This window comes from Orycteropus afer, unplaced genomic scaffold, assembly GCF_000298275.1.
Source record: "Orycteropus afer afer isolate SDZICR_OR568_19922 unplaced genomic scaffold, OryAfe1.0 scaffold00086, whole genome shotgun sequence".
Taxonomy (NCBI): Eukaryota; Metazoa; Chordata; class Mammalia; order Tubulidentata; family Orycteropodidae; genus Orycteropus; species Orycteropus afer.
Window position 1 is genome coordinate 742,073 of NW_006921673.1, and position 12,426 is coordinate 754,498.

At 43.9% G+C, this 12,426-nt stretch overlaps 1 protein-coding gene across 1 annotated transcript in view; it reads right to left on the minus strand.

Moving 5' to 3' along the window:
- Positions 1-10,423, minus strand: part of LMNB1 (lamin B1) — an 83,562-nt gene extending 73,139 nt beyond the window's left edge. Inside the window, exon 1 of the mRNA XM_007942213.2 lies at positions 10,065-10,423. Coding sequence (XP_007940404.1) covers positions 10,065-10,423 — 359 coding nt within the window. The remainder of the gene's footprint in view (positions 1-10,064) is intronic.
- Between the last annotated feature and the right edge of the window lie 2,003 nt (positions 10,424-12,426).

Sequence of the window (12,426 nt, forward strand, 5' to 3'; positions counted from 1 at the left end):
AAAAAAAAAAAAAAAAAAAAACACTCCCAAGAAAATGCTATGGAGTTTAGTTCTACTCTATATAACATACAGGGGTCACCATATGTTGGCATTGACTAGAGAGCAATGGGTTTCAGTTATTCAGGGTTCCATTACCCAACTGACACCCGAAGTTCTTTCTCACTTTTTGTACATTGAAAGTTAAAAAGTCTAAACGTCTCTAACTCAGGATTATCAGGAATGATGTCATCTAGAAAAATTAAAGAACTTAACAAGAGACTATGTAGAGGAAACAGACACAGAAGCATATTTTTACACTACTTTATCTTTCATTTTGTGTGTTTACTTCCTTGAATCTGGGAACACCAAAAGATTACCTACTCTAATTCCCTAGGTTAAATAAACAATCTAAAGGATATCTTGCTCTACCAAACATTCTTCGGAATCCTGGGAAGGAAATGTCATGACAATTTAATTGCTTAGGACCTGCTTCCTATATTTGCGTACCAATTCTAAGGGATTCATCCTTCCAATTCTCTTCCCCTGAGAATTAAAGTAATACTTACATGAAGTTTTATAATTTTTATATCAAGGCAGGCTTGATCTTGCTAGGGCAAAATCCAGACACAAAAATTAAAAGACAAAGTAACACAAAGGATGAGAATTTTTGTCTTTCAATTAATCATCCTATATACAAAGAAAACTCCCTAAAACAGACTTGTTGTTATGTGCCGTCGAGTCGGCCCCGACTCATAGCGACCCCTCCTTGGGTTTCCGAGGCAGTATCACTACGGAAGTAGGATTGCCCAACCTTCCTTCCGAGGAGTGGCTGGTGGGTTTGAACCGCCAGCCATCTGGTTAGCAGGCAAGTGTCTTAGCCACTATGCTACCAGAGCTCCCTAAAACAGACTAGCATTTTAAAAAAATTGTTTTAGCGTGGTACAAATGGTTAAAGCACCTGGCTGCTAACCAAAAGGCTGGATGTTTAAGGCCACCCCGATGTGACGCAGAAGAAAGCCCTGGTACTTCCTAAAAAAAAAAAAAATCAGTCACTAAAAACCATTGGAGCATAATTCTACTGTGATACACAGGTGGTCGCCGTGAGTCAGAATCAATCTGATAGCAGCTGGTTCCTTTTTAAAGTTGAAATTGCTTTTACTTCTGCTCATCAATTGTGTCCTTCAAAACGGTATGCTTTAGTCCTAACCCCTACCTGTGAAGTTGACTTTCGCTGAAGTAGGGTCTTTAAAGGTCGTCACTGTTGTTATGTGCTGTTGAGTTGGCCCCGACTCATAGAGACCCCTCCTTGGGTTTCCAAGGCAGTATCACTATAGAAGTAGGATTGCCCAAACTTCCTTTCGAGGAGTGGCTGGTGGGTTTGAACCGCTAGCCTTCTGGTTAGCCGTCAAGTGCTTTAGGCACTATGTTACCAGAGCTCCTAAAGGTCGTCACAGTAGAGTCCAAAACACCCACCAGAACAAAACTCACTGCCTTTGAGTCAGATCCGACGCACAGTGACCCCTCCTTGGGTTTCTGAGGTGGTATCACTAAGGAAGTAGATTGTCCAACCTTCCTTCGGAGAAGTAGCTGGTGGGTTTGAACCGCCAGCCTTCTGGTTAGCAGTCAAATGCCTTAGGCACTATGCCACCAGAGCTCCTCATAGTAGAGTAGGGTGGGTTTAATCTAATTAAGTGACTCCTAACAAAAGGGAAGTCCCACAGAGAGGGATGATAGCCATGGGAAGAAGCATGTGCCAACCAAGGAACACCTGGGGCTACCAGAAGCTAAGAGAGACAATTTTCCTGTAGAGCTTCAGACAGAACTTGGCCCTGCCAACGCCCTGACTACAACCCTCCAGAACTGTAAGACAATAAATTTCTGTTGTTATAAGCCACATAGTTTGTGGTAGTGCTTTGTTACAGCAGTCGTAGGGAACTAATATACTTCCAAAATACATCTGGACACGTGGTTTTACATAAAGGATCTAACCCGTATCACGGAAAAAAAAAAAAAAGGTAGGGATCACAAAATCAGTTCTTAGAAGGTAGGTGAGCATACTAAATTTTCTCTTTTATATTTAGTTTTCTACATAATTAGTTTCATCACTTCAACTTCACAGTGCCTACAATGCTAAACAACCTGTCTTGGAAGACATACAGTCAAAATGCTCCTAAGAATGGAGGATGGCCAGACTTTGTTTCTTGTATTTTGGACATGTTTTCAGGAGGAACCAATCCCTGGAGAAGGATATCATGCTCGGTAAGGTAGAGAGTCAGTGAAAAGAGGAAGATTCTGAATGAGATGGACTGACACAGTGGCTGCAACGATGGGCTCAAACACAGCAACAATTGTGAGGGTGGCCAGGGCCAGGGAGTGTTTTGTTCTGTTGTACACAGAGTCAATGAGTTGGAACCGACTCTATGGCACTTAACAACAGAATCCTGAAGTTCTGAAATATGTCTATTTTTCTTTATTTTTTATTTGAAGTATTGACTGAAAACATTCATCATTCTTGTAATCTGTTCTTAAAAAAAAAAAAAAAAAAAAGCTAAGGATGAAGTATAATTAGGCTTGAGCGGAATCAGAGTAACTGTATCTAAGATATGAGGTTTGTTTTCTTTGTGGATCCAGGGGTCACCTGCATGAAAGCTATTGCCAAATTCTTTTTAGCAGGGTCAAGTATATCCAGGAATTCTTCAATCTTTTGAGGAATCTAAAAGTGACTGCTTTTTGCATCTGTAATTCTCTCAGCACTATTTTCTAAACCCAAATCCACTTAAGTGATATACTAATTACAAATACTCCAGCCCCAAATTAAAATGAGAGAAAATTAGTTTTAAATAAGCAAAAGAAAAGATAAATGGGCCCAGACAATAAAGCATGTATTCCTTTAAATTTTCCCAATTATACTTCAATTACTGTTCAAAAATAATTAATTTCCAGGACAATGGCTTACTATGCCCAGGTCTCTCACTCTCACTGCCATCGAGTTGGATCTGACTCATAGTGACCCCTCCTTGCGTTTCCGAGGCAGTATCACCATGGAAGTAGATTGCCCCATCTTCCTTCTGAGGAGAGGCTGATGGGTTTGAACTGCCAGCCTTCTGGGTAACAGTCAAATGCCTTAGGCACTACACCACCACTACACCCTAATAAAAAGGCAGTAAAGAATACAACAAGGAAAAAACCCACAGCACCCAAGTGAACAAGAAAGGGATCATTAGCAGATAATTAAACAAACTTAGAGAAGATGAAATATAGAAAATAGTTCATATCACAGAATATGCACACAGCAGGATACAGGGTAAAGTGAACAGGCTTACCATGGGGGGATTAACTAATGGAACATCTCTGCACCTGGCCTTCCTCAGAATCAGCCTACCTGCGGACTCCAACCAATTGTCCAACAGCACACCCCATTCACAAAAAGAGATCTCAATTTGTTCTCCCATTCAGATGAGAGCTGAGAGGGGCTGCCTAAATAACAGTAGCAGTAATACTTAATCATTCGTTAACTATTTTTGCTTTTAGGTGCCATCAAGTTGGTTTCAATTCATAGTAACCCTATGTACAACAGAATGAAATACTGTCCGGTCCTGCACCATCCTCACAATCACTGCTGAGCTTGAGCCCCACTGTTACAGCCACTGTGCCAGTCCATCTTGTCAGGATCTTCCCCTTTTGTGCTGACCTTCTTCTTTACCAAGCATGATACCTTTCTCCAAGATCTGGTCTTTTATGACAACATGACCAAAGTGCATGAGATGAAGTCTAGCCATTCTCGCTCCTAAGGAGCATTCTGGTTATATTTCTTCCAAGACAGATTTGTTCATTCTTCTGGCAGTCCATGGCATATTCAATACTCTTTGCCAACACCACAATTCAAATGCATCAATGGTCTTCCTTATTCACTGTCCAGCTTTCACATGCATATAAGGCTACTGAAAATACCCTGGCTTGGGTCAAGTGTACCTTAGTCTTCAAGTGACATCTTTGCTCTTAAACATTTTACAGGTCTTTTGCAGCAGGTTTGCACAACAGAACACGTCTTTGATATCTTGACTGCAGTTTCCATGAGCACTGATTGTGGATCCAAGTAAAATGAAATCTATGACGATGTCAATCTTTTCTCCATGTACTGTGATATTGCTTACTGGTCCAGTTGTTAGGATTCTTATTTTCTTTATGTTGAATTGTAAGCCACACTGAAGAATGTGGTTCATGATCTTCAACAGTAACTGCTTCAAGTCCTCTTTACTTTCAGTAAGCAAGGTTGTGTCATGTGCACATCACTGGTGGTTAATGAGACTTCCTCCAATCCTGAAGCTGCACTCTTCTTCATATAGTCTAGCTTCTCAGATTATCTGCTCAGCATACAGATGGAACAAGTATAGTGAAAGGTTACAGCTCTGACACACATCTTTCCTGATTTTAAACAATGCAGTATCCCCTTGCTCTGTTCTGACAGCCTTTTGCTCTACGTAAGTTCCTCATGAGTACAATTAAGTGTTCTGGAATACTCATTCTTAGCAATGTTACCCATTACTTGTTATGATTCACACAGCTGAATGCCTTTGCATAGTCAATAAAACCAGGTAAGCATCTTTCTGGTCATCTTTGCTTTCAGCCAAGATCCATCTGACATCAGCAGTGACATCCCTCATAGAATGTCCTCTTCTAAATCCATCTTGAATTTCTGGCAGTTCCTGGTCTATGTACTCCTACAAACGTTTTTTATATTATTTTCAGGAAAATTTTATTTGTGTGTGGTATTAATGATATTATTCGATAATTTCCACATTCTGTTGGATAACCTTTCTTTGGAATGAGCCCAAATACGGATCTCTTGCAATCAGCTGGCCAGGTACCAAGCCAAACCAAACTTACTGCCGTTGAGTAGGTCCCACCTCATAGCGACCCCTCCTTGGGTTTCCAGGCAGTATCTCTATGGGAGTAGATTGCAGCCAGGTACTGTCTCCCAAATTATTTGGCATAAACAGGTAAGCACTTTCAGCGTGGCATGCATTTGTTGAAACATCTCAGCGGGTATTCCATCAGTTCCTGGAGGCTTGTTTTCTGCCAATTCCTTCAATGCAGATTGGGATTCTTCCCTCAAAACCATCAGTTCTTGATCACATGCTATCTCCCAAAATGGTTGAACGTCAATCAATTCTTTTTGGTACAGTGACTCTGTGTATTCCCTCTATCTTCTTTTGATCCATCCTTCATTGTTCAATATTTTGCCCCAAAAAAACAATCTTTCAATATTGCAACTCAAGCCCTGAATTTTTTTCTTCAGTTCTTTCAGCTTGAGAAAGGCAAGTGTGTTCTTCCCTTTTGATTTTGTAACTCCAGGTGTCTATACATTTCATTCATTATAAAACTTTGTCTTCCTGCAGTGCCCTTGAAAATCTGTTCAAATCTTCTACTTCATCATTTCTTCTACTCACTTTGGCTACTCTTTGTTCAAGAGCAAGGTTTCAAGTTTCTTCTGACATCTACCTTAATCATTTCCTTCTTTTCATTCATAAATGTAGACGATCAAGGATCACCACACACGACAAAAATTAGCAAAGTATCAAACCGAACAAAAAGAACAAGTGACCAGGGTGGAAAAGTGACAATCCAGGTAACAGAAGAAAATTTTCTAAATAAAATTCTAAATACTATTTTTAGACAGATTAAAGAAGATACTGTCTCCTTAAAACAGAAACAACAAAAAAGAAATACCTGTGTAAAAAGACTTCTTGAGAGTTCAAAGTATGATTTCTTTTTCAAAAATATCATTATTGTACCAGAAAAGAGTCAAAGTAATATTCCAAAACAACAACAACGAAATTATGAGAAAAAAAGAGACAAAAATGTAAAGATTTTAACTAACAAGAGAGAACAGAGAAAATGGAGCACAGGAAACTATTTCTTAGTAATGGAATAAAATTTCCCAGAGCTAAAAAATAATCAAGTCTTCAACTGAAAGGGTCTTCTTATAATAGCCACGATGCATGGCAGAATTGCCACACTTAGACCTATTACATGCAATTTCAAAAGACCAGGAAAAATATATTTCCCAAAAGCTTCCACGGAGGAAAAACCGAAGCAATTATTAACAAGAGAAAATAATGCTGATTGTCATCAGACGATACACATTAACACTGGACACTAGAACACAATGGAGCAATAAGCTTGAGGAAAAATGTTTGTTAAACTGGCATTCTAGACCCGACTATCAATCAACCATGAGACAAAACAAAGTTATTTTCAGACATTGGTATTCACAAAGATCACCTGCTGCCATCTTTTCTGAATAATGTACTTAAGGATGTTTTCCAACAAAATAAGAGAAAAAAGCAGTAAAAAGAAAATGTGATCTAGGAATAAACTATGTAACTGGCAGGCCTGAAGAGCATAAAACTCCAGGAAAGAAACAAAGAATATTTATGTAATAGACATTATATAATAATAAAAACTGGAACAGTTTGAAGATAATGCTGCAGGCAGATTATTCTGCAGTCAAGAAGAAAAATAAAAACTATTTAGGAACAAAAATAAAATGTGTACAAGAAAAGGCCCAAATATGAAGAAAATGTTTTGACCAATTGATAGCATGTTGGAAAAGGGAATACATTTAACCTTAACAGTAAGAATGTACATATTCCAATAAATTGGCCAATAGCACGCTCTATTCATACTCAAACCGAAGAAAAAAAAAAAAAAAAAACTCACTGCCATCAAGTTGGATCAGACCATAGTGACCCCTCCTTGGGTTTCTAAGGTGGTATCACTATAGGAGTAGATTGCCAACCTTCCTTCCAAAGAAAGAGTGGCTGGTGGGTTTGAACCACCAGCCTTCTGGTGAGCAAATGACTTAGGCACTATGCCACATAATCACAACAAACCACTTTACACCTCAGGGAACGTTATTTTCAACTGTCAACCCTTCAGAAAAGCCACATTATCCCTCATGCTGCTTTATTTTTATTCCCCTGTTGTTGTTGTTGTTATGTGCCGTCTAGTCGGACCCGACTCATAGTGACCCCTCCTTGGGTTTCCGAGGCTGTATCACTGTGGAAGTAGATTGTCAAACCTTCCTTCCGAGAAGTGGCTGGTGGGTTTGAACTGCCAGCCTTCTGGTTAGCAGTCAAATGCATTAGCACTATGCTATCACTACGGAAGTAGATTGCCCCATCTTTCTTCCAAGGAATGGCTGGTAGGTTTGAACTGCCAGTCTTCTGGTTAGCAGTCAAGTGCCGCAGTCACTACGCCACCAGAGCCCCTAGCATATTATTACTGAATGTTATATCACATACATCATTTCACTGATTCCAAGACATTCTTCTCACTTTTTAACCCTGCTAAAACTAGCATGGGAGCTCTGGTAGCATAGCGCCTAAGGCACTTGACTGCTAATCAGAAAGCTGGCGGTTCAAACCCATCAGCCACTCCTCTGAAAGAAGATGGGGCAATCTACTTCCGTAGTGATACTGCCTCAGAAACCCAAGGAGGGGTCCCTATGAGTCGTGTCCCACTTGATGGCTCGTAACAACAACAACAAAACTGACATGCATCTTACAGTCCATAGCATTTTACAACTGCTGTCAGCCAGGTGGCAGTCTTGTTACTACATGAAAGACTTTCAGTGGCTGTTTTCTCAAGAGATCATGAAAGCACAAGCATCAAAATGCCTAAGATTAGATGAAACATACTCATTTGCTTTCTTGGTATCACCACTGTACTCTCAGCTTCAAGAAGCTGGTTATTTATTTAATCTCTGTATCCTCCAGATCCAGAACAGTGACTGACACATTCCAAATACATAATTTGTGTCATACTTTAATATGTGTAATATTAGGATAGATCCAACAGAAGGGGTCGGGTCCTACATAGTTGTCCGTATATTTTTTTTTTCTTAGTGGTATCCATAATAATGCTAAATCATACAAATATCAGCATCTAAAACATGAAGAAACTCAGTAACAAAAAATTTGGAATAAGATGGAAACAGCAGTGTGAATTAACTAACCTCTCATTTAATGATGATTCCATAAATTTTAAATTAAAGATACAGCTTATTATTTTGAGTTACAGACTAAATAGCCAAAGAAATTTAAAAAAAAAAAGGCTAAACATGAATATCTCCTACTGGAGGGACAGTTGGTATTTTAAGTCATTGTATATACCATTTGACTTTTACCACATGAACATATTTTCAAGAACTTTTAAAAATATTTAACAAGAAGGGAGAAACAGAGATATACATTCCAAGTCCCATAGAGAGACTGAGGCTGGGACACTCACACAGATACAGAAAGAAAGACATCCAGGAGCAAACATAGAATCAATATCAGAGTCAGGTGCCTATAGAAATTTCAACCAGAAGTGGAGATGTTGTCAGTTGCCCTCAAGTAGATTCCAACTCATAACCCCAAACGTGCAGAGCAGAACTGCACTCCATACGGTTTTCAAGGCTGTGACCTTTCAAAAGGAGATCACCAGGCCTTACTTCCGAGGCATCTCTGGGTGGGTTTGAACCTTTCAGTGAGTAAATACCAAACCAAACTCATTGCCATCGAGTCCATTCCGATTGAGAGCCACCGGCACTGGGTTTCCAAAGCGGTCAATCTTTACGGAAGTAGACTGCCACATCTTTCTGCGGAGTGGCTGGTAGATTTGAACCAGTAACCTTCTGATTAGCAGTCAAACACCTTAGGCACTACACCACCAGAGATCCTTTTTTCAGTTAGTCACACACACAAAAAAAAAAACACCCACTGCTATCGAGTTGATTCTGACTCATAGCAACCCCTGTTGGGTTTCCGAGGCCATAATCTTTACATAAGTAGATTGCCCCATCTTCCTTCCAGAGAGTGGCTGGTGGGTTTGAACCGCCAACCTTCTGGTTACCAGTCAAATGCCTTAGGCACTGCGCCATCAGAGCTCCTCAGCACTTAATCATTTTCACCACCCAGGATAAAGGGGGTCGCCACCAGCCAGCCCTGAAGATAAAGACTATGAATTCTGAAATGGAATTCAGCAAACCCCTAAAGAATGACATCAACACTTGTACCTGTTAAAGACAAGTATGACATTTTGCTCATCAAAAGGTCAATGCAAGGTCATCAAAGGGTTACAGGTTTATCCTTGTGCCCTGTACTGAAAGATCAGACAGACCCCTTAGGTGGAGTTACAAGGTCTCCCTCACCACAGCACTCAGTATCTGAGCAGCATCCTTTCACCTGGCCTGCCCCACTGTCAACACAATGACACACTTATAGTCTTTCCCCTACCGAACGATAAGATTACATTATGGGGACAAAAGCGGGGGAAAAGAGAGGAGATTGCAGCTGGGATAAGGGAGTCCGCAGCTTCGGGAACCCTGGCCATTACACGCATAAATACAGTTTGGGGAAGCTCGTTATGCACCCCAAAGGCAGCGCATCTCCCCGCCCAAAGGCAGATTTTTCAACGAACTTGAAAACCTAACTTTGCTTAGGCATGGAGGAGGCGCGCAATTCAAACCCCGCCTTTCGTCCACGCCCTGGACTGGCGTAGAACGATCACAAAATGTCACAGGGCTAAAACGGAGCGCGCCAAAGCAGGACCCACCCCCGGGAGACAAGGACGCTACAGGCAGTCCCTCCCCTTCTTCTCTCCGCCCGCGCAAAGCTCATTCATTCTTAAGGAGAGTAACCAGACCTACCAGGCCAGCAGTTCCCGCACCACAAACCCACCAACCGCTTTGTCTCGGAGCCGGCCGGAAATCAGGGCGCGCACACGAGCGCGCACCCGGGCACCAGCTCCCCGCACCTGGTGTCCACAGCCGGGTGCTCTTTCTCCGCCGTTACTCGCTAACAAGATCAAGGTATCCCGGCCTGAGCATCACTACAACCCGAGCTTCATCCGGGTACATCGACCCCCACTCACAGACCCCGCTTTGAAAAACAAAATTAATTCTCCTTGCCGGAGACGGAGACCCTGCCCCATCCGAAGGGCCCGGGCACCTAGCCCCCTCGCCCTCCTCCTAAGCCCAGGCTGAGCCTCTGGATCCTCCTCGCGTGCGCAAACGTGGTCGCCGGGCGAGCACTTACTTCAGGAGTAGCTGGTCGTGCTCGGCCTTGCACTTGCCCAGCTCAATCTGCAGCTTAGCGCGCTCGCGGGCCGTGTCGTCGAGAGCGCGTCGCGCGTCAGCCAACTCTGTCTCGTATAGCGCCTTGAGGCCGGTGAGCTCGCGGCCGCGCACCTCCTCACGCTCGGTCACCTGCAGCTGAAGCGCGCTGTTCTCTGTCTCCAGGCTGCGCACCTTGTCGATGTACACAGCCAGCCGATCATTGAGCTCGCGCAGCTCCTCCTTCTCTTGCAGGCGCGACAGCCGCGTGGGGCTCAGCGGCGTAGCAGGAGCGCTGGCGCGGCTGCCGGTCCGCGGCGGCACGGGGGTCGCTGTCGCCATGGCGGGCGGCGGGGCGATCGACAGAGGGGGCTGGCGGGGAGAGCAGAGCTGGGAGGCCGCGAACAGCAAAAGGAAGAGGTGGGGGGCACAGAGGGCGTTGCAAGAGGCAAAGCCGGGAAGGCGCGAACTGGCGGCTCGTACTCGCGTGCAGAGTCCGGCGTGGGGGAGGGAGAAGCACCTAGGATGGCAGGAACGCGGATGCAGCACAAAAAGCAAATGGGGGGCGGGCTATGAATAAATCAACCGTAAAATGCCCTTTGTAAAAAAACACGCACACATAAACATACAAACGCACGCAAAGGAAGATGCAAAGCGAGGGTGACCGAGAGTGCCGAGCAGGGTCCCTGCGCCGCCGCCACCGCCGATTCTCCCGCCCTCAGCACTTTGTTTCCTCTCGGGCTGTGGCGGGCAGGGGGAGGAAGGCCGCGAGGGGCGGGCTGGAGGCGCGCCGCGGGGGGCGGAGGTGGCGTGGGCCCCGGAGCTGCACTTGCCAACATGGCCGGCGCGCGCCGACATGTCCACGTGACTGCCGCTAGCCAATAGCGAGCCGGAAGCGGCCCCCTGCAGCTCCTGGGCTGTGCCTCTAAATTCAAAATCTGGCCCTCTAGCAACCGTCGGTTTGGCGCGCTGCACTGGGCGTGGCCCACGGAAGATTGAGGGCAGAAGGGAGGGGCGCCAGTGTCGGCCTCCCTGCTGTCCTCCGCCCAACTCCCGCCCGGCCCTCCAGCCGCCCGGCAAGGACCCCTAGCGGGGCCGGGGAGGCGGGTGGCGGGAAAGGCCTGAAAGTTTCCGGGGCGGATCCGCGCCGCTGTCCACACTCTGCTGTTCAGGGAAATTCAAATATAAACTTCCCTACCAACCACACATGAAACTCCTAGAGGCCGGGTCGGCCTTGGACGTTGTAACTTCACCTTCCTCCTGGAGGAGAAGGCTCGCAAAAAGCCCCGAAGCAGGCAGCTGCCGAGTTACGTAATGGGTGCTTGCGGCGGAGGTTCAAAAGATTCCGAGTGCAAACCTTTGTTTTCCCCTTGGATAGAAAAAGGTATACCAAAATATCTCAACCTTGAAATTGAAATGCGTGTATATTGAAACCGACAAATACAACAGAGAAACTAAAAACACTCATTTAAAATCATTGGTTGCTAATGCTAATAGGCGTTCCCTGATCTGTCGGTTTTTTAGAATTTAGGGGGTTTGTAAAATCAAGGACGGCTCACAGATGATATTACTAACGTAAGTAAATACGAACACAAGCTGTTAATTGGGGTACTTCATCAAAATTAATTGCTTAAAAACGTAAACTTGTAAAAAACCACTTGAAATGACTTTTTTGTTTCAAAAAGAGGGTCCTCCAAGTTGTAATTGACAACTAATTCTGGTAAATGAATCCTTTGAAAAGTATTTAACTCTTAGGCTGACGTTTATTGGGCACTTAATCTGTGCCTTGTACTGTGTTCGGTGCTTTTGATGGACTATTCGTCTTTACAGGAGCTCTGGTAGCATAGGAGCTCTGGTAGCATACATAGTGCCTAAAGCACTTGACGGCTAGCGGTTCAAACCCACCAGCCACTCCTCGGAAGGAAGGTTGGGCAATCCTACTTCCGTAGTGATACTGCCTCGGAAACCCAAGGAGGGGTCGCTATGAGTCGGACCGACTCGATGGCAAACAACAACAATTCGTCTTTACAGTCGCCGAATAATCCAGTGGTGAGGGGACTACATTTCTATTTTACAGAAGAAGAAAGGTGACAACTCCTTTAAAGCTGCCCAGCAGACTACAGGACTACATTTAAACCTAGGGAGTTGGGCCTTTAATTATAACCTAGATTGTCACCTCACAACCTGTTAAGAATGTCTCTGTAATCAGAGGTCAGTAACCTTAATGATGGCAGAAATAGAAACCAATATCTTTCAATATCAATCAGGCGTACACATAAGAATTAGTGAAGGGCTCAAGCTGCATATTCAACTTTGGGGAATTTCTGGCACTCTGAATGGTGATA